The sequence below is a fragment of the Vespa crabro genome, chromosome 13, assembly GCF_910589235.1.
Source record: "Vespa crabro chromosome 13, iyVesCrab1.2, whole genome shotgun sequence".
NCBI classification, from domain to species: domain Eukaryota; kingdom Metazoa; phylum Arthropoda; class Insecta; order Hymenoptera; family Vespidae; genus Vespa; species Vespa crabro.
In genome coordinates, this window is record NC_060967.1 from 6,158,284 (window position 1) to 6,181,609 (window position 23,326).

Consider the following 23,326-nt stretch of genomic DNA (forward strand, 5'->3'; position numbering starts at 1 on the left):
AAATTCATGTCAGTCAACATGGAGGAAATAAATATAAAAAATTAGATAGTAATACCTTACTAAATTATCATATAAGGAAAATGGAATAAATTAATTCATTATTTTCGTTTACATCAATGCAATGAAACAAAACCATTGGTTTTAACTAGTCTCGAGTACCTAGAATTCATCAATCACGTATCCAAAGGCTTGTCAATGTGCTATAAATTGTTTGCAGAACCTCCTGCGTTTTCAACGTATAAAGTCATATTTTCTTATTTTTGCCATAGAATCGTCTGCCTAAAGCTCATTAAAATGATCAAGTGAGTACACTGTTTATGACTTTTGTCGGATCATTATTAAATTTTTCGTGTATATTTTTCATTATGCACAAGAAATAGAATAAATATAAATTTATTATAAGTATATAAATATATGTAGTAAGAGAAAATAATCATATAATCATTTAATCGAAGTTATTTACTAGTGAACGAATTTAAAGTCATTACTACATGAAAGTGTTTTTATTCCTTTCGGAGATTGTTCATTGCGGACATCGGGATCAGGAATGCCGCTCTAAAATTTTTCTTTCTTTTTTTTTTATACTTCTATACTCTAATAAGCAACTCTAATTATCTAGTAAAATATCGTCTGATATTAAAAAATACGTATGTAGATATGCAATTACAACACGCGCAAGGACAGCAGGAATCCTGGTGCAGCAAAACTTTAATAATGATTTTAAAACGAAGGTTGAGTGTACAATATAGACATTTACACTTATCGTTTCAGCAATAACAATTTTATGGTACGTAGATCGCAAAACTTAAATAAAAAAATGGCAATGATACATCACGTATTAGAGGGAAGAGCTTAAAACATTACGTAAAGGAGTGAGAGAAAATAATAATTCTTCTATCTATGATTAATGTTCGATTCGAGGAAACATCTACGAAATGTATTTATTTCACGTTCTAGTGATTTTTTTCTTTTTCTTTTTTCCTTTTTTTGTCCTTTATGTGTAATTTGCTGCACTTTTGTAATTTACAAAACGAGGATGATCGGGGTTTAAATTGATTGATTAAGCCTTTTCTAATAATTCTTGCTAGATACATTAATTGAATAACATCGATTTCTCTAAAGACATTAATCTACTTATATCGTATGAATTATATTAAGAAAGGATACTGATAAAGATATTTCAAGGGTCTCTGGTCGGTAAGCAATGGTAATTCTTTCGGTTTTTATTTCGCTTTTTTTGTATTAAGATTGTTTATATGAGAATGGAAACAACATCACACTTTTTTCGTTTAATCGTCATTTAATAACATTGTTAAATATTAATATGGCATTTATATGGATCTTTGTTATTTCGATTTTTCAACATTTTCTTTCGTAGGTCAGAATATTATATTTTCATTAAGATTTATGAAAACTATCATCGATGGGATCTATTCGGGAATTTCATTTGGACTTGATACTTTAGGAGTAGACTTTTGTTATTATTGGCTACACCGTAGTGATCACGGTAAGCCGTCACGCCAAGTTTCGCGTTTCTCTGTCTCTCTCTTTCTTCCTCTTTCTGACTTTCTACGTTCGATATTCTTCGCAGACTTGGTACAAACTACTCTCCGAGAAAGTTTACATTTTGGGCCAGTTATCCTTGATTCGGTGAAAGAATTCATCATAGCCATGAAAATAAATCCTGTTTGTTAGAATTAAGGAGATATTGCTAAAGTCTGGATTAAAAGGAATGAAAGGAAATTAAAGAAGACAATGATATTCCTTTGAAAATATAATGTTCAGGAGTAACTAAATAAAATACGTGTTTTGTTGTATATGTATATTTTGTAAATGCTTAAACATAGTTTGAAATGCCAATGAAGAAATCAACAAATGATTTACATTCAAAATATTTGATACTTGTATCAAGTATATTTCAAGTTAGATTTTTGTTTTCTTTATGATGACAAAGTTATTGAAATTGTTATCAGAATATTACACTTATTCTACATATTGTAACATTTCGTTACCAGTCATCGTTATTAACATTCGTAATAATATCTGTATTTTCTGTACGTCGTCTATTTCAGATACTTTCTGATTTATCACTTTTATCTTTGATTTTTATTATATCTCATTGGAGATATATTCAGTGCTTTCCCTTATTCTATTCCTTTTACTTGTAACTCAAAGTCACTATATCTTTTTTATTTAACTTCTTCCTCCTTGGTTCCCTTAAACGTGCTAAATTTTATTCACTAATTTCACCATTTTCCGTTACATGTTTACGTTTCTGAGCTTGATGAATTTTAATCCAGGAATTATAAAATTTCACTGAAGCTGTACCCTGAATTCTCATTCTATTTTTCTCAATTTTCGATTTCTGTCATATTCTTCAAATCGAATATATCCTTAGCTCTTTCACTTTCTATATGTTCTGAATTTTCTTCTATTTTTTTTTTTTTTTTTCCTATTGATTACTTTACTTTCTTACAATAATTTGCGACATTTTTTCGAGTTTTTGAAAAATACTTTCAACTGTAAAATATATATTTATAAATTGGACAACATATTATATATAGAAAATAATGGGATAACATGCTATACTTACTTATATTATACAAGGAACATAAAAATCGGGGAAACATTAAATGGCCATCCTTTGCTGCTATTTCTAATATTAATCGGTAGAGACCATCAATTATACTATCTTTAGATATTTTTAATATACAATTTAAAGATATTGGTTTCATTGGTACAGCTTTATGCTTTTTATTAAAATCATAAGATGATAATATCTGAAATCAATATTAAAATATATTTTTTTAAATATTTAAAAACATAGATACTTTTTTATACGTATTAATTAATTACTATACTCCCAATAGAAATGGTAAAATAGATGTGAAAGTATTTGTTTCCTTAGAAATATTAGGTAATGTTTGCAAACAATGGAAACATAAATTGTTGACTCGGTATTTAATTCTTCCAATAATAATCTGCTAATACGCAATTAATATGATCGTTAACATACCTGTACTAAAGGATATAACAAAGAGTGTAACATTAGTTGTTTTTTTGAGAGTGATATTGACTTGGATCAGAAGAATAATAAATTTATATGCCTCCAATTATATACTGCCTGAAAATTTTTTTCTATAATAAAATAATCTTATAAGTTTAATTAGTTGATAATAATTGATATTACCTTTTTCTTCAAAGTTACTGCATTCCTTAAATGAATAGCAAGCTGTCAGATATATAAAAAGGCATGACTGTACGCAAAATCAAAATAAATCTCTGTTAAAGAATGCCTCATAAAATTTATTTCTGGCGAAGTATTCGGCGATACATATTTGAAATTTTTTACATACTTGACGTAGGAGATCGACTAAAAGACATAATTAGAATTTAGTCATTTATATGATTGTGACGTCTATTCTGACTTAAACAGAAAAATATAACTTTACCTTTAATAATATTTCAAGTAAAGATACCCTATGAATAGCTGCAATACGTAATGTATATAAAAATGCAACAACTCGAACAGTTTCTTCATCAGTTGACCAAAATTTTAATAAGACTCTCAATAATGGTTTCTTTAATGAGAAAACATTTCATGTAAATGTTTTAAAAGTATCGTTTGCATGTTAGCTGATGAAACATTTTATAAGATCTATAAAAAATATTGTTATTTTAATACAAACATTGTTGCACATTATTATTTATGTTATCAATATTAGAATGATACCAACCGTAATTAAATCAGTTAAATATGATTTTAATGAATCTTTCACTTTGATAAATCTTTTGCATTTGCGCTGCAAAATATGTATTAGTATTCAATTTTTTAAAATGTCTGAATGCAATATATAAGATAAATGCAATATGCACAATTGAATGACTCAATGAAATACTGAAATTGTTATAATTAAGGTGCTAATTTTGCTAATCACAAGTACATTAATTAGATATATTACTTGATAATGACTACTTACATTTCCTTCTACTTTAAATTTTGTAGCATTTTCATCTTGCGTTTTCGATACGATTTACTACACAGCATAAGAAATTTCGAGTGCAATGTTCTAAACAAATAAGATTATAAATACACTATAATATATTGATAATACATAGTTATTTTGATAATTAAAAATATATGAAAACATTATTTCTCAGTTTGAATATTATTCTGCCAAACTGTTATTAATTATAGCGTAACTCTTATTCCAAACCATCAGATGTTATACCACTAGTATCTTCAGAGTCAAAATCACTTTCGTCGCTAGCTATCTATGATTTTATAACGAATAAATTATGAAAGTATATTATTAGAACATATTCTTTTTTTGTATTAGTATTTTAAACATATATTATATTTTTATATCTCTAACTTATCATTAAATTTATGATGTAATTCACCATCAGATTCATTATTACTATCGGATAAATCAAATAAACAGATATCTAATAGAATTTGATCATTTTCTTTCAAATACAAATAAAATTCTAGATACGTTTCCTTTAGCTTCTTCATTCATGATTTGACTCATATTCTTTTTGACTCATATCACTATCACTGCTTTCAATATCATCGGCTTTTTAAACCTTATTATTTCCTAATTATTAAAAGCATGGACTTTAGAATCATATATATATGTATGATTCCGTCAATCGTTATCCCCCTTCCTATTAAGCACGGTCACCAAAATTTTTTTGTTCAAAGTATTCTTCCTTTACTCTCACATTTTTTCCTTTTCTAGCAGATATAGTTGAATTTTTTATTCCTTTCTTCGTCTTCTTTATTTTCATTAGGTATAACTGAAACTAAATACACAAATAATTAATTAATAACATGTTAATCGTTGATATCTTTAAATAATTTAGAAAGAGGTAAGTATATCCAATATTTCATTTTACCTGATGGTTACGTACGTAATATATATGTATAAATATTTACGATATCCTTTAAATTGTACTATTTATTTAAAAAAAATAAGTTATTAATATTCGGCAGCTAGAAAGCCATAAGGTTAATCCATCAACATTATATTACCATTATGATAGATCGACAGAAAATCAACTTAGCTTCAAAATATCATAAAATATTCATGAGAGTATGATGCTTACTGATTCCACCAATCAAAGAATCATATTATCAATGGATGTGTTTGCATATTATGTTAGATTACAGTTCAATGAGTTTCGTATTTAGATATCGCTACGGACATGTTTATAGGCAAAAGAAATCGATTTTTAAATAGACTATGCATGTTAACAAGTATCAGAAACATCGACAGTATTTCATAGTTAAATTAATAATAATCTATATAATATGTAAACGCAAAATAATTGTTATGTTATGAAAAGGTGAATAATTAAATGACTGTGAACAATAGATATCAAAACGACCGACAATAAGGATCTAACAGAGTACTATCTTATTCGTTTAGGTATATTTTCAATTTATTTTTTTATATGCATATATTACATATCTCCTTTTCTAATTTAAATATTTATTATTACAAGTATTTTGTCACTATTACACAAGTACAATAATCATAGATAATTAAACTAATAATTAGATATAATTCTATACTATTTCCTATTTTTGAATAAAAGCTTAGGAATCAATAAGTATTTTTCTATTAATCTTGTTTTATCTTTTATTTCGGACGCATTCTTAATATCCATAAAAATTATTTCGCAGGATTTTTATCTATCATATTTTAATAATATTTCATCTTCTTTTCCCTGATTAATTTAATCACTATATTTCTTTCCGTTTTGTACTGCAACCAATGCTATTACATATCCTCGTATATTGCCGTATTATACGCTTCATCCATTTTTATATTTACCGTTACTCTGGTATCATCTGAAAATCATTGTTTCCCTTTCCATACTTTTGGGATTCTAAACTTTTTCTTAGGTGCAATGACGTTCAATGCCTCTATTATGTCATCAGCAAATTTCTTAGCTTTGCTGTTTATTGCATTATATCTTGACCTTGCCCTATTCTGTTTTTTACCAAGCTAACAAATTTATCTACACTAAATTTACTATAGTTTCTAGCAATAAATTATCTATAATTATTTCCAGCTTTATTCGTATATAAATCAGATTTTAGCCACGCACGATCTGCTACTTCATTCATGATAAACTACTTGTACTTGCAGTTTATTAATAGCAAAAAATAGACCTATAATTGTTTGACTATACTTTGTGATTCTTGACGGTTTATTAATATACTGCTTCATACCTAAACTTAATATCATCGTTTACATTTTCTTTGTATAGAATGAGTCTACCATAAAGTCTATATTAAAATTTCTCAATACTATACATTCTTCTTTGCATGTACATTCTTCTATACATTATACTATTTCTTCAATACTATACATTGCGAATTCCTTTACTATATCAAAAAGCTCACAAAATCACCGTATGATGGACTCGGTAAATGATATAAATGACATTATTGTTCCTTTATACAATTTTTCTTTTATTCCTATCGCAACACACCAACAACATTTTATCGTCACTAATATTTCATATTTAATATCGTTTCTTACATATGATATTGCTACTTTCATTGCTATTTTCAGAATTACATTGTTCTTTTCTGTAATCGCTATTTTATATCTTCCCAGCCGGCTTTCCTCTTCTCTTCCTCTATCGCTCTCATGAATGTTGGACATCCAGAACATTATGCTCCTAATTTCTCTTCAAATTATAGATTTTATTCTTGTATAAACAGTTCACACACTTCTCTTTCTTAGCTTTACAGTCATTGTTCTTACGATCATCAGCACATTTCAAACATATTACTGGTTGTGTACAATTTTTCTCAAGATGATAAAAATCCCAACATTTAAAACATATCTTTACGTTTATATAATCAGCAACATAACATTTCCTTCATCCAATTTTCCTATTCTTCAACATCGTCGCATGCATTGCATCATCCATCTCAACTATCAGTGTACCATCATTTAAACCATACTACTGTCTTCATTCTCTTTTCTAGTAATTTTTTTCAAAATTTACATATGAAATCCTTTTCTTGTTTTGTCCAAATGATTAGTTTTATTATCATTTCTATTATCTGCTCCTTTTCACATTCCATTTTCTTTTCTTTCGAATTGATAATTTCCTATTTAGTGTGAATACCTTTTGGCTCTATAATTTGATACTCCCTTTACTCCCTATTTATTTACACCACTTGATTTTAATTGTTTTAATTCTTGCTCACTTTTACAAGCTAAAATGGGTGCCCATTTTCCTCCTTTTCTCAACTTTGATACACTTATACTTTTGGTATTAATTTTAGTCTTTATCTATTTTTGTCTTCTCACTCTCACGTTATTCCTTTGGCTTTATTATAATAATATTTCCTTTTTTCCTTTCTTTTATCACTTGAGCAAACACAATATTAAAATACATACCGATAGTGGCGATGTACACAACAGACTTAAGATCCACAAGTCCAAGTAACACTCGACATCATGAAAAGCTGTATTACCGACAAACGGTTTCTCTAAGTGCAACATGGCGGAACAATTGCTCTCTATTCCATAATGACGGTTGGTACGGTGGTCCCCCACAATAGGCTATAAGCTAAAATATAAGAGATGGTAAATGAACTAACGGCATCAGTTGCCTTTTCGACGCTCTACAAAACAAAATTTTTATACTTACTTTAGTAAAAGTAGTAAAAGTAGCAATAGCACTGGTAGGATACGATTGCGCTACGCAATCCTTGAACATCACATCGTACTCCCTCCTGGATATAGACGCCTGCGAGATCCCAAATCTCCAGCCAATCAACAACACGGTATACGTACAATTACTACAGACTGCTGACTATCACTCCGTGAGAGTCTTACAATGTCGTGTGGAGATTGACCACACAATATTCCACTGTGGCATGCACTTACATGCGTCTATCGTTCACAATGGACGTCGAAAATACCTGTTCACATTGACTCATCAATTGTTCCAACAGCTGCATTCTACAGGCACCCTCTCCAGGACCAAATGTATTCATATCAGGCTTAAAGAAGAACAGCACTGACACGAGGAGTCTTACTTTAAGTGGTTCCGCTACGACAGATGGCATTTGCAAATGTTCCCAATATAGTGATTTTTACGGAACATGGGATGACGTAGTAGTACAAGATCACGCTACGAGACTAATTCGCCATCGTAGAAACGAAAGCCAATCAACCTAAAATCAGGAACTGTATGTGCATTGGACGAGGAAGCCTGCCTCAACTCGAATGGAAGTGAAAGCTATTGGTCAATCATCCCAACAAACAGCTGTGTTTTCCATGAATACGATGCTCTTTACGAAGGGCTGGAAATCAAACTAACACCCGCCGAATCATCGCAAGGACCCATATTATACACAGTAACTTTTACAAAAATCAGCGAGTTCGTTCCATGCGGATATTCCATAATAAAAGCAGAACATCCTAAGTTATTCATCATAGAAGCATCACCTGGGAGAATATTCAAAGGAAAAAGGAAGACGTCCGTAGAGAACATAGACATCTTCGCTTACATAAATTCAAAATTCATCTACGTGGAAAGGCATCTTAAGACGCAAATAACCCCACTATACGTCGATATTACACGACAGAAATATGTGTGGAGCAGGAAGTTTTTAAAAACGCTCTCTCTTTGGCAACAATAGCACCCGAAGAAATGGCTTATGCCTTAATGAAACAACCGGGGTACATGGCAGTCATCGCAGCAGAAGTAATATACATCAAATTGTGTTCCAGTGGAAGTAAAAGTCAGACGAACCGAAGAATATTATAAAGAATTACCAATCACTTATCGAAATGACTCATATTTTCTGGTACCTAAGACACGCATCATTATAAAGCAAGCTTCTCCAAAGGATTGCAATAAGCTATTACCCAATACGTACAATTTACATGGAACAATATAGAACATGGTACAGGGTAACTCCCAAATTAGTCGAATCAATACCTTCTCCAGTAATTTAGCCATTAACAAAGCCATGATGGAGGTACATCGACCCCGAACACCTAGAAATAAGTAGTATTTATTTGAATGAAGATCTAAATGAACTAAGATCGCATATAATGGAACCAGCTGAGAAACCTGCTATCAAAATCTCTTTGTACAACCTGATGGATGAAGAGTCATTAAATAAGATCGCACCAAGTACGGCATAATGACTCTATGGTGCCTTTATAACATTTGGATTGTCAAGCGCCGGAGTCCTAGTCATCTCCATAACCATTCGATTAATCAAATTCATCGTTGATACGCTCATCCATGGGTAGGCATTACATGACATATAAGGATGAAGCTGACACCTCTTGGGAGCACTATGGAGTTCGGTTACACATCTCCTCCTCCACCTCGGCAAAAGAGTAAAGCGGGAGGAAACACCCACAGGCACGGCACCCGAGGCTACCGCCCTCGACGAAGAGAAACGAAGGTACTCAGCTGACGCACACGACCGTGCGATAATGTGATAAGAGATTAAAGAGTGGTGGTCTCCAGATTAGTTGTCATAGTGATTTGAGGAAAATGTGGCGTGAAAAGCTGGCTGATTCTTTTGATGGTAGAGCACTGGCCGATTCTGGAAAAGTTTTGAACCAACATGATTGGATTACTGATCGGATGAAGTTTTTGAGCAGAAAAGACTATGTCAATTCTTGTAGACTGCTTATTAATACATTACCTACTAAGTCTCGAACTTCGCGAGGCAGAGTTAAAGATCGTTCGTGCCGAGCTGGATGTGGTTGTATTGAAACACAGAATCATATCTTGCAACAATCGTATTCATGATGCCAGAATTCGTAGACATGACTGTGTCTCTCAATATGTTGTCGGTAAACTTAGAGATAACAACTTTGTAGTTGATGTGAAGCCGAAGATTAGGACATCCCAAGGCCTTAAGAAACCAGACATTGTGACAACTGAAACTGGTAAATGTTGTGTGCTTGATGCTCAAATTATAAGCGATAAATATGAATCGCGCCGATGTGGAGAAAATCTCGAAATATGATGACCGCGAAATGATGCAACTGGTTAAGGATCGATATCGGGTTAAAGATGTTGGTATCACTTTTACTAATCGTGGTATGTCGAGTTTACACTCAGCTAAGAATCTACTAGACAGTAATCTTATTAAGAAAGGTGACTTGAAAATAATATCTTCTAGAGTCATTATTGGTGGTCTTCATGCTTTTAATATTTTTAACACGAGAACAACTGTGTCTCGTCCTATAGTCACGAGAACATCTGTGACACAAAGAAATGGAGTAGGCTGAAATTTTTAATTCTTTTTGGGATACCCGTCCCCCAAAATATCTAAATCCGCAACGGACAATAAAGGAGGTTTTAGTGGGTATCAAATTGTTGTAGTTCCACATAACCTAAAGATCTAATCTGATGGTATGCGTAATGCACTTCCTCCTTGTAAAAAAAAAGCCTCGTCATCTAATTAGTGACGCGCATGAATGGATTAACCCTTTGCGGTCGGTGTCCCCATAGCGAGGACATTTTTAAATTGTCGTAGAAGTCAATGACCCCACAGCGGGAACCTTCGAAAATCGCAAAAATAACAAAACACTATCGTCCCCTATGCCTCGTGATTCAAATATGCCGGTCGATTTACGAGATAACAATGCATAATTGTTTAGAGAAATTTACAGGCAGTCAGTTTCGAATGAGCTTTCGGAAAACATGGAGATCGCTAAAAAGCTAGTCATTGTGTACATCACACACCTTATTTTACAAAAGTATCAATTTTATCAAAAAGTACCGCGAACATAATAAAATGTGTGTTCAAAATTTTTAAAATTCAGTGTAATTCGCAAAAACGAAAGGGTTTAGAAATGATTCGCAAGATAATCGAGAGATAATGAGTGATGATGGATTGGAACTTGAAGCATATAATGAAAATATGAGAAATTTAACGTACGATTCAGTACCTGATAATAACAGTGATGATAGTGACGAGTACATAGTTCCTCCTAAGAGACGGAATGTACTAAGAATTTAAAGTGACGTGGAGAATAGCGAAGGTGATGATGAAGAACATTTAGAAAAAATAGGACACTCCAGTAAAAGTGACGAATGGGAGGACGTCACAGAAAAAAACGATTTACCTTTTACTTTCAATTTTAAAACTCTGCGAATGGTAGGACCACAAATACCTCAGAATGTAACAAAATCATTGGACTTTTTCAAATTATATTTCACTAAATTATTGATAGACCAAATTGTAAAACACGACTAATGAATATGCACAAATGAAAATACCACTTGCAAGCATATCGGAATATTGGACAACGAGTAGCAACAGTAAAATTCCTTTCTATTCGGAGGTATTTAGCAGAGACCGATTCTGCCAAATTTTCTGAATGTTACATTTACAAGGCAATGCATCTTCCAATACATCTTTGAGAACTCGGATTCAAGGAAAGGCAAACAACTTTTTGCAGTATATCGACACGAAGTTTGCGGAATATTTTATACCTGATAAGGATATTTGTATCGACGAATCAGTTGTCAAGTTCAAGGGAAAAATTGCATTTATAACATATAATCCGAAGAAACCGACCAAATGGGGTATAAGAATTTACGTATTAGCGGATGGGGAAACCGGCTATGTATACTCGATTTTGCCCTATTATGGAAGCTTGACAACGGCAAATTTGGAAAAAGCAGAACTTCCGGTTAGCTCTCGAATTCCATTAACATTAGTTAAAAAACTTTTGAACAACATTCCGAGTGCTGAGGGTTATCACATGTACACTGATTGAAACTTTACAAATATCCCTCTTGCTAATGAACTCCTCAAACTAAAGGTCCATTTAACGGGTACTGTAATGCCAACGGGTAATGCTATTAGATCTTCTACCCATTTTAGTAATTTTCACTCTACCTAGAGTTGCGTCGGTAAGGCTGGGTAGCTTGTTATTGTCAGCGAGTTCTTTTACACCTATATCTACCGGTGTTCCGTTCGTCGTTGTGAAGAAGGCAATGTTGCCATTGTGCATAATTATTCTATCCTTTATTCCTATAATTTTTCTATTGATGTGCGAGTATGTTTCGTCGTTCGTATCGTCTGTTTCGTCGTTTACATCAAGTGGGGCTTGAGTGGTTTCGTGTGTCGTATCGTTCGCTTTCCTATCTTGAGGGTGCGCTTGCTTATTCTTGGAAGTGTATAATTCTTCCTCGCTTGAGCTTATCCCTACTATAGGGAGTATTTGTTTATGTATTTCAACGGGGTTTCTCGATAATGCGTCCGCGTTCACGTTTCTTTTTCCTGCTTTATATACTATACTATACTATACTCATATTCGGCTAATTTTAATCTCCATCGTATTAATCTTGATGTTGGATCTTTGACTGAATTTAACCATACTAATGATCTGTGGTCCGTTACGAGTGAAAAGTTAGTACCGTAAAGGTAAGATCTAAAATAATTTACTTCGTAAATGATAGCTAGAAGTTCTTTTTCTATTGTGGAATAGTTTTGTTTTATCTGATTAAGAAGTCTAGACGTATATGCAATAGGTAAATCCTAGCCTATTTCACCTTGGCTTAATATGCCACCTATAGCTTAATTAGATACGTCGATTGTAACAACGAAAGGTTTCGAGAAGTCTGGGTATTGGAGAAGTCGTTCCTGACATAGTAGATTTACTAGTGTTTTAAATGAATGCTCCTGGACTGTTTTCCCATTTGAATGGAACATCCTTTTTGAAGAGGTTTGTGAGTGGTTTACTTATCGCTGAAAAATTAGGTATAAATCGTCTGTAGTAACTGGCTAGTCCTAAGAACTGCTTAATGTTTTCAACTGAGCGTGGTACTGGGAATTCGTTTAATGCTCTTATCTCTTATCTTTCCTGGATCGGGTTTCACACCGTCCGAACTTATGTGTCCTAAGTAAATTACTTCTTTCCGAAGAAAGTTACACTTCTCGGGTTGTAGCTTTAATCCTGCGGTTTTTAATCGATCGCATAATTTCCGATATTTAATAATGTGTTCTGAGAGAGAGCTGGAGTAGATAACTACGTCGTCTAAATAAACAAAGAGCTCATTTCCTTGCATTCCCGTGAAAATCGAGTTCATTAGTCTTTGGAACGTAGAAGGAGCGTTCTTTAAACCGAAAGGCATGCGTGTAAATTCATAATGACCGTAAGGAGTCGAGAAAGCCGTTTTCGGAACGTCTTCCTTGCTCATTGCGATCTGATGGAATCCGGATGCTAAATCAAACGTGCTGAAGTACTTTGCGCTTCCTAACTGGTCTAATATTTCCGTGATGTTGGGTAAAGGATAACCATCTTTGACTGTTTTTTCATTTAACACATTAAGGACCGCTCACGAGTTCTCTCGTGTTTCGCATTTCGTCTGTTACGGATGGACTTACTTTCATACATTGCATCCTACTACCTCCAAGGCTGGTGACCAGACGATCCCATTGGTGGGAATCCGAACAGATCAAGCTACGAAAAACTGTATAAATGCACGAACGCAAAATAAAAACAGCTTAGTCTCAAAGAGAATTCGACACGTTGCATTGCATTTTGGTGATTCGAATAGCCTTCGTCTTCAAGTTCCTCGCCCTTTTAGAAATGGCCTCCTTTCGAAAAGAGATGGAAACGAACGAAGCTGAAATACTTTCGGAAGTTTTTGACGATAATTCGTCAGACGTTCCTAGTGAGAACGAAGATGCGGATGACTCTTTTGAAGATTGCGAGGAGGATTCCAGTGACAGTGAAATTATTACACCTGTAAAGAAGAGTAAGCTGGCAGTGTTTTCAAGTGATTCCAACACTGACGAAAATAATGATAATTGTTGGTCTGAAAATGACATACTACGACGCTTACAAATGTTTGAGGGTCATCCTGGGGTCACTACATTTCCATTTCAGTGTGACTCTGTGACTAATCTCTTTTTTGGTGAAGAATTATTTGAAATGTTTTGCAAAGAGCTGTGCAGCTATCACGATCAAACCGCAATGAGACGTAAAACACCATCCAGAACACTCAAGTGGTCTCCGGTTACACCGAAAGACATGAAGAAATTCCTTGGTCTAATTATTCTGATGAGTCAAACAAAAAAAGATAACTGCAAAGATTATTGGTCCACAGAACCCCTATATTTGCACAAACAATGAGCCGCCATAGATTTGAACAAATATGGACATTTTGGCATTTCAATGATAATACGAAAATGGACAGTCGCTCGGGGAGACTTTTCAAAATTCAACCCGTGCTGGATTATTTCCTGCATAAATTCAGAACAATATATAAACCAAAGTTGTCCTTGGACGAGGGAATGATCCCATGGAGAGAACGGCTAAGGTTTCGTACGTACAATCCAGCAAAATTGATAAAATATGGTTTACTTACTCGAATGGTGTGCGAGAGTGACACCAACTACATATACAATATGGACATATACACTGCTGAAGGAAAAAAATTGGAGCAAACTATTCTTTCAGTTCTTGGTCCCTATCTTGGCATATGGCACCATATTTACCAAGATAATTATTATAATAGTACATCTACTGCTGAATTGCTGCTCCAAAACAGAACTAGAGAATGTGGGACTATTAGAGAGAGCAGAGGCTTACCGCCAAATTTGAAAATAAAAACATCAACGATGAAGAAAGGCGATATAATATTTTCTAGAAAAAGTGATATTCTTCTTCTCGCATGGAAAGACAAGCGGATTATCAGAATGATCTCGACCATTCATGACACTTCCGTCTCGACAACTGGAAAAAAAATAGAAAAACGGGAGAGAACATTGCAAAATCTACCTTCATTCATGAATATAAGGGGTTGTCCGTGCGGATCAGTTCCTTTCATATGACCCCATTCTGAACAAAAGTATGCAATGGACAAAAAAAGTAGTCCTCTATTTTATAAACTGTGGGACTTTTCAATTCCTTCAGAGTATACAATGAACTCAATCCACACAACAAAATGAAGTACAAACAATTTTTGCTTTCGGTGGCAAGACACTCGATAATGGACGACAAAAATGAAGGCTCTCCAGAACAGGAAAGAGATCTGCCCAACCCTTCCCCTGGAGGTGCAGGGAGAGCATCATGTAAAGATCCACCCGGAAGGTTGTCAGGTGATATGAACAGCATCAACCTACTAGCACTGCAGCGAATGGAAAAAACAAATTACCTACGAGACCCTGCAGAGTTTGTGCCACCCATGGAAAACGAAGCGAATCAAGATATCAATATAAATTTTGTATGGTTCCTCTTCACAGACAAAAATGTTTCACACAATATCATACTTTAAAAAAGTACTAGAAACTTCGGTGAAATTTATTTTTAAATAAAATTTTATAACAATTATTATAAGACAATTTTTTCTAATAATACCTAAAGTGCATCCTAATCAACAATTTGTAAAAATTTCGTACAAATTAATTTTTTAAGTAAAAAAGTTATTATAATTATTAAAAAACATAATTTTTTTCAATAATACATAGAATGCATCTTATTATACAATTTCTGAAAGTTTCACAAAAGTTGCTTCATAAATAACAAATTTATGATGATTTTAGAACGTACAAGTTTGCCCAAAAACGTGCGGTCCCAGGCGTATGCCTTACAGATTTTTTTGCGGTCCTTAATGCGTTAACATTCTAAGCGCCATCGTTTCTTTCCATCGGCGCCTGCTTTCTTTGGAAAGATCCACAGAGAAGAATTGTAGGGTGAACGATTTCATTCTCTAAGAGCACGCTTATCTGTTTGTTTACTTCTTCTTTGTGAACGGGAGGGAAACGATACTGTCTAACGGAGACTGGCGTCGAATCTATCGTTTCTATCTTATGCGTTACTATACTGGTATATGTGAGTTTGTCTTCTGGTAGATGGAATAACTCCAGCGATTCTCTTATCATTTGTTTTACCGTTATGATTTCTTCCGCGTTCAATGATATTAAATCTATATTTTGTAATGCTATAGCGTAGCGTTCGCTAGTTGTGTTAGTGACTGGCTTACAAGAGCAAGTGTGAGAGGAGAGGGAGAATCGTGGCGGCCTTTGTCGATTGCGTAACTTTCGAAATCTCGGTCTCGTGCGTAAGGCGTTCTATGTCTCGTATGTCGTTATCTCGCCCTAGGGGAGATAAGGTCTGCATTCCTGACTTACTAGTCACGTTCGACGAATTGTTTTAGACGAGGAGATAAGAATCTCTTATTTCTTCTTTCTCTCTATCCCTGCTTCCAAGTTCTGGACTCGGTATAATGCATGTGTCGACCGTATCGAAATCTTGAAGTTCGATTTTTGGAATGACCACGTTTACGTTTTCCTCTTTTGTATTAAAGACTTCTATGAAGGCCTCTCCATTGTTACTGTTTACAATGGCTTCACCAACGTAGATTCCTACTCCTAATTTTAATGGAGGCACATAGCCTGTTTTATTTTCTTTATCTAACGTGTTTATTTTGATTATATTGCTGGTTCACGCCGGAATGGTTATCTCCTTCGGTTTGACGAAGGGCATAGTCATTTCGTGCCATTCTACGTGTTCCTTAATGAAATTTATTTTTGCAGCATCTTTGAAAAAGTCTGACCCGATAATGTCGCCATGTGGGATGGAAAAGAAGTCGGAAACAATGTGAAATTCTATTGGGTATCCATAAATGTCGATGATGCACATTCCGTAAGTACCCACCGTTTCTTTTGTAATTCCGCTTAGGTTTATTTTGTTTGTTTCGTTGCACATTAAATAATCGTCAGCTTTGCCTATTTTTAAAATGTTTGGCTCTAAAAATTCTATCTCTCCCTTAAGGTCTTTGGAAGAGATGACGACAGAAGATGAGCTCGGATCACTGCTTAATCGAACTGTGCGGACGTAGTTAGCTCGTCCGTTCTTACTCGACTGGCGTTCCTGCCACTTCTTTTTACGACATTCTTCGATTGTATGCCCGAAATTTTTACAGTACTTACATTATTTAGTAGGAGAGTGGAATAATTCTACAGCTCAAGATGTGTGAGGTAGACGAGAAGGATAAGAAGGAGGATGGTACGATCTGTGTATAGGAGCACGCCTTTGCGACTCTTGCCTGTTTTTATAGCATCGGTCCCGCATATGTCCTACTCTCTTGCAACATGAACAGATTTCGCGCGTGTCGTTAATTCGTGCTACTCGCGTGTTGGTCCCATTTGCTTTCCTTGGTAGTAATGGTAGTACTCATGGTAGTAATGGTCAGCTGGTCGTTCGCTGTTATCTTTCGAATGCCAAGATTTCGCGGCTTTTTTCCTATTCAATTCATACTGTATTTTGACGTGCAGCTCAATAGCTCTATCGCATGCATTTGACGGATTTTTACTCCGTTGATCTAACATATAAGGAAAGTACTCCATAGGGAGTCCGGCGCAAAAGCTATCGAGAGCTAGTTGATCGATCTCAGCTTTCTTTGCCTCGGACGCTTCTTCCCAATACCCTTCTTCGTCCATAAGCGCTTCGTGTAGATCCCTCACTCTACCGATATACTCTATCATATGCTCGTTTTCGCGCATTAGAATATTCCTAAGCACGGCTCTATAAAATTCCTGCGAGTGTATAGCTCCTAGCGTCTGTCGAAGTTTATTACATAACGCGTTCATGTTATGAAGTTCTTGTTTTTCTATGGCGCGGTACGCGGTATCGTGTATTTTCCGTATAGCAGCTTTGGTGAATAGTTCCTCTCGATAATCCGGTATCATTTGACGCGCTCTTTTGCATGCCTTGATGAATGACGTAAGAAGCATATTTTTCCCGTCAAAGCGCGGTATCATCCCTAATGCTTCGTTTATTGAGTGCTGATCGGATTTGGAGCGAGTCTCGTTCCTCATGGCAAGAATTTCCTGCATCATAAAGATGAGAGGATCCGTTTCTATTTTCGTTCGCTCTGATTCGCGCCTCATCGCGTCTTTGCGTGGGCATAATGCTTATTGAGATTCGAAATTAAGCAGTTTCCTCTGCGCGTCTTCTAACTCTTGCTCGTTAGGTCGCCTAGACCTTGCACTACGTGTTTCCATTTCTTCGGGGAGGTTTGCCTTATCGGAAGACATCGCGTATATTTCGCAACTCCTACCGTTGTCACCAGTTTTGTGTTACGTCCCACTCGGTACAACATTTTTTCAAGTTCGGAACTTACCTTGAGGAGCTCCAACCTTTGTGAGATTCGTGTCCTTTTAGGCCGTTACCTTCTATGCGCAATTCGTGGCACGGGATGAACACCTATACGCGGTCGTCTGGCTCGGCAACGTTGACAGGAAACTTCAGGCTGTTCTTCGCCCTGGGATCGGATGGTGCTAAGTCCCTCGGGATATAGATTGTTTCTTCAGTAGTGATAGGCACGAGACGGTATGGAATTGTCCATCCGTAACGGAATTGTCGGGTGTTGAATAAGGTTACGATAACTCGTGCGATTCGTACGCACCTCTAGTAAAGGATAACTAAGGTGAAAAGGCTTTCACTAGAATAATGCTTTAGCTTCGAACTTGTCCACTGCGTAGTAGGAAGATCTTAAGACTCGCGAGAGAATTTAGTTTTACGCGAGGTTGCCTGGGAAGCACAGCCGGGGTTAACACGTTGAGCGCCACGTCAGCCATCGGTGGCTGGACTTTCCGTTTAGGCCGCATCAGCCAGTGGTGGCTGACAGCGTATAACATGATATAGAACTATATAAAATTTACACTGTTTTATGGAATTGCAGAAAATTTATTCAAAATTTTCTTAATTTTGACACAATACAGGATTAGTGGATTTCATTGAAGCACGGTAAACATAAAATCGGTTCTCCTTTACAGGTATTACAAAATGTGACAACTCGCTTAGTTCTTTTCCTGGCCATTTCTCTACTACCTTTTGTTACATTTTTATTGTAACATGATTTACAATATCTTCGTACTTTGGAAACGTTTCCAGGTTTTCTTTGAAGTTGGTGTTGTTTTTTAGACCTTCTTACAATATTGTCCGATATTGTCTTCTTTTTCACAATTTGAAAGATATACTGCTAATTTCTTCCGGAATTCTGAATGCTGATTTTCTGCTTCGTAATATCTTTGTATAGAATGTAACTGTTTACAACCGTAGCATTCAATAATAGTTCGAAGGCTCTACAATACCAGCGCTTCTGAGTGGCGCGCATGGCCTGACGGGGACTGCCTTCAAAATCGGCGTGGTGCTCAACGTGTTAATTGAACGAATACTGAATTTAATACTTAACAAACTAATTTGTTAAAATTTTTAAGTACTGTGTATTTAAATAAAGTGTAGACGAAATTTCTAAGTATAAAAGAAGACTAACAGTGCGTTAGTATGATCGAAGTTAAAAGCAATGTTTAGTCGCGAAGAGAAGTTTAATCGTCGAGAGAAGTGTCCTCGATGAGAAATGAATCAATATAATCGGAGAGAATTATTCTCGTCAAGAAATGCAACAATATAACCGCGGAAACGAGCGATGCAGCCGCTTATATCCTCCGTCGATCTACGGTAGGCGGCTCGAATTAGCGCCGCCGTGGGGATGAAGCCGCCATGCGTAGTGGGGATGAATCTGCCGCTGCCGTGGTGGGATGGAAATTTTGGAGATTCCTATGCGGAAAACACGTACGACGGGTGCTGGTTTCGTTTCCTTACTTCTTTAGATTTCTGCGTCCCTTCTCGTTTTCCGGGGTTTGGCGTCGCTTTGTGGGGGGACGAAATTTTAAATATTTCCACCCGGAGAACACGTACGTCGAGCGATAGTTTCGCTTCTTCGAATACCATGAGTTCCTGTGTCCCTTTTACTTTTTCGGAGTTCGGCATTGCTTTCTATAACCTTTCTGGTTTTTTCTTTTCATCTCCTTATTTTATCGCTTACATCTTTATTACCTATTTACTATTGTATGCTCTACAATAGTGTTAGTTTGTGATAGTAGAGACTCCCTTTACATCGGGCTCGAATGTGTCATATAATTGTGTTAGTTATATTTATGTAAGGATCTTAGTTTGTACATTTTTTTTGATTAATAAAAGTTTGAAAAAAATTTATATAGTACGTAAGCGTAAGGTGTCCCCATTTACTACTATACTTAATAATATAAGAAAATTTTATTTACAGGTTTTATTGCTTAACACATTGTTGACCGGCAACGAGTAAACTCGTGATGGATTTTTTTTTCACATCGCCGTTGTTTTCTCTGCTGCCAACCATACAGTGAAATTGTTGGTCGGTAATACACGAGCTATTTCTCTCACTTGTAAGTCCCGCCAAATCTTTTGTTGTAAAAAAATTTAATAATTAAAAATTAAAAAAGAAAACGATGACGGAACGTAATGAAGATTTTTTCATTGAATTAAACGCGGCTGATTTATCTGATCTTGTTTAAGTAATTGTGAATCAAATTGTGGTAAACTTGAAAATGATACTGTATCAGAAGATAGTGACTCTAATATTAGACCACCAAAATATAAAAATAAAAATATAATAGAATCTGATAGTGACGAAGAATTGGAGGAAGAGTGGAACGAACATGATATTACGCCAAAGCAACAAAATTATTTAAATATTCCTGGTGAAACTTGGTGACGCGCCGACTATCAGTGAGGTAATGGCTTTATTTTTTGATAGTGGTTTTTTTGATTTAGTTGTTACGCAGACCAATTTGTACCATTCTCAAATGAAAGGATTACATAAAACCTCTGCAAAAACGGTACCATGGACGGAGGTTACCACTAATGAAATAAAAAAGTTTCTTGGATTACTAATATTGATGGGCCAAACCAGAAAATCTCATTGGAGAGATTATTGGTCAACGGATCCTTTAGTTGAAGCACCAATATTTCGAGCAACTATATTCAGAATGCGATTTGAACAAATTCTTACATTTTTTAATCTAAATGATAATACACAACATACATCTTCCAAAGACAGGCTTTGCAAAGTTAGACCGCTTTTGAATTATATTATTCCAAAATTTCAGTCCCTATATTACACCCAAGCAGGAGTTGGCTCTAGACGAAGCAATGGTACCATACAGAGGATGCATCAGCTTTAGGACGTACAATCCAGCGAAGATAACGAAATATGGAATTTTGATCAGAATGCTTTGTGAAAGTGAGAGTGGGTATATATGCAACTTCGAGGTCTATTCGGAGCAAGGCAAAAGGCCGCAAGAAACCATTAAAAATCTTCATAAAAAAATATAAAAAAATTTTCATAAAAAAATTAGCAACAGAACTGTTATTGAATACATGTATGGTAAATTCAATGATATTATTCAAACAGGTAACAAGAAAAGATATTTAAATTTCCGACTTCAGAATGAAAGTTGCATTGTATTTAACAAAATGTTGTGATAATGATGCTGAAGTTTCCATTTCTCTACGTGAAAGCTTGCTGAGAAAACCACGACATGAATTGAAAGCAATGCCGGGAAAAGCTCGAACGGTGCGAAGATTCTGCAAAATTTGTTACCAAAAAAATTCAAAGAAGCTAGGAAGAATAATTGCAAAAAACTGTAGCAAAAAAGTTGTGACATATTGTAAAGACTGCGCTGGTTCACCCTTTTTTTGTTTAGAATGTTTCAATACGACACATCGTAACGTGTGCGCATAATAAAACTATTTTCAGATGATTTATACTGCATTCATTTCTTCACACCACTACATAAACGATGATAATAATAAAAAAATTATAAGTATTGTCATTTGTCTAAATTTTTTATTTTTTTTTTTTCAATCTGGGCACGCCGGTCACCGGTGGCCCCGTGGCATTCAACCTGTCAATGAGTGAGTATAGTTCTTCGTTGCGGGCTTATAGTGAAGAGATACGACGCGCCAAATTAGACAGCTGCAGGAAATTCGTCACGGAACAGAGCAATGCAGAACCGTCGGGTTATATTTACAAGCAATAGACGGGTAAACTTCGGGTCGAAAGAGTTATCAATACTCCTAAACGAGATGGAGGGAAGACTTTGAATGTCCAAGATAAGGCTAAGGTTCTCCCTAATACGCATGTCCCGGGCGACTGCGTATCCGAAGACACACCGGAAAAACAAGTAATTCGAAATTTCTCGAGAAACTTTCCCGAAACGGCGGACGTCCCTCTCTTCACGGAGGAAGAGGTCACGCGGGTCATAGGGTCCGTCAAAAACGGAATGCTCCGTGGCCGGATCTTATCGAGGTGTGTGTGCTCAAGAGAGCCTTTGCCGTTATCTCATCCCATTTCATTGATCTCTTTAACGGATGTCTTCAATGGGGTATCTTTCCATCTATTTGGAAAGAGGGCTCTTTAAGAGCATTCATGAAGAATGACAATAAAGATCCCGAAGATCCCAAGTCATATCAACCGATATGTCTTCTCTCAGTAATAGGGAAGGTTTTGAAAAAGTTGCTGAAGTTGCGCCTTACCGAAACCTGTCTCGCACCGGGTAAAATTTCGGACAAACAGTTTGGCTACGTTCAGGGACGCTCAACGGAAGATGCAGTCGTGGAGATGCGTCGAATTGTTTCTGCCTCCTCACGGAGATATGTCATAGCGTTATTGTTCGATATCTCGGGAGCTTTTGACAACGTATGTTGGCCTCTAGTCCTCAAGGCACTCCAAGATCGGGACTGTCGGAGAAACGTCTTTAACGTGTTGACTAGCTACTTCGCGGATCGTAAGGTCAAAATCGCTCTGGGTGAGCATGACGTTTCAAAGCAGGCCTCGAGAGGATGCCCTCAAAGGTCCTTGGCCCCTCCTGCTGGAATCTCATGTTCTATGAGCTCTCCAGGATACTCGAGGAATCGTCGGAAGTCAACTGGATAATGCTCGTCAACGAAAGTGTCTATCTCCGAGCGTAAGACGGAAGCGATCGTCCTTAAGAGCGACTGGGTGAAAAGGAAAACCATCGGTAGAAGAGGAGGACAAAGTCCGGATCGGAAACGGAAAACGGCGAAAAAAACCGGCTTAGCTAGTAGGGTATATAATCACTATATGGATAGAAGACAATAATACTGAATTTAGGAAATTTGTTAGATATCTCGGGGTACACTTCGACAAAGGGCTGCAGGTCACGACACACTGCCGTTACCTTAATGATCAAGAACAAGATGGGTTCCCGTTTCGTCCCTTCTAACCACTTCACATCCCAGCTTCTTACAGGACATGGAGTTTTCAAGGCCAAGCTGACCTCATCACGGATACAACATGCGAGTGTGGCGAAGAAGACACGGTTTCGCATCACATCGTCGATTGTCCAGTTTTCGAACCGCAGAGAGTGGCCATGGAAGAAATTCTCCGTGAAAGGAGTTGGCCGGAAGCAGCGAAACATCTTCTCTCCACGGCTAATTAAAAGCTCATA

The 23,326-nt window shown here is 35.8% G+C and overlaps 2 protein-coding genes and 1 long non-coding RNA gene across 4 annotated transcripts; 2 read left to right on the forward strand and 1 right to left on the reverse strand.

The window, feature by feature from the left end:
• Nucleotides 1-2,434: 2,434 nt before the first annotated feature.
• On the reverse strand, nt 2,435-4,328 carry LOC124428529. Of its 2 annotated transcripts, XR_006943204.1 has the most exons (7): nt 3,981-4,328; nt 3,738-3,803; nt 3,453-3,658; nt 3,191-3,373; nt 3,017-3,124; nt 2,594-2,780; nt 2,435-2,520 (listed from the first exon to the last, which is right to left on the reverse strand). It is a non-coding gene; the product is annotated as an uncharacterized LOC124428529 (long non-coding RNA). The 2 variants fall into 2 exon arrangements; XR_006943205.1 differs by lacking the exon at nt 3,738-3,803.
• An 8,972-nt stretch (nt 4,329-13,300) lies between these two features.
• On the forward strand, nt 13,301-14,159 carry LOC124428617. The gene is made up of 2 exons (XM_046972878.1): nt 13,301-13,307; nt 13,582-14,159. Exons 1-2 carry the CDS (start codon nt 13,301-13,303, stop codon nt 14,157-14,159), a joined length of 585 nt encoding a protein of 194 aa, XP_046828834.1.
• Nucleotides 14,160-19,548: 5,389 nt separating this feature from the next.
• LOC124428618 (piggyBac transposable element-derived protein 4-like) lies at nt 19,549-21,037 on the forward strand. The gene is made up of 3 exons (XM_046972879.1): nt 19,549-19,607; nt 20,370-20,554; nt 20,628-21,037. Exons 1-3 carry the CDS (start codon nt 19,549-19,551, stop codon nt 21,035-21,037), a joined length of 654 nt encoding a protein of 217 aa, XP_046828835.1.
• Nucleotides 21,038-23,326: the final 2,289 nt, after the last annotated feature.

Excerpts from the sequence above, each read along its gene's own strand:
- LOC124428618 (XM_046972879.1), top strand. The coding sequence starts at position 19,549 with ATGAATCTGCCGCTGCCGTGGTGGGATGGAAATTTTGGAGATTCCTAT. Across the intron at positions 19,608-20,369 it reads GATTCCTATGCGGAAAACAC|TAATTGTGAATCAAATTGTG; the intron begins GTACGACGGGTG and ends ATCTTGTTTAAG. Across the intron at positions 20,555-20,627 it reads AAATTATTTAAATATTCCTG|TTGTTACGCAGACCAATTTG; the intron begins GTGAAACTTGGT and ends TTTTTGATTTAG.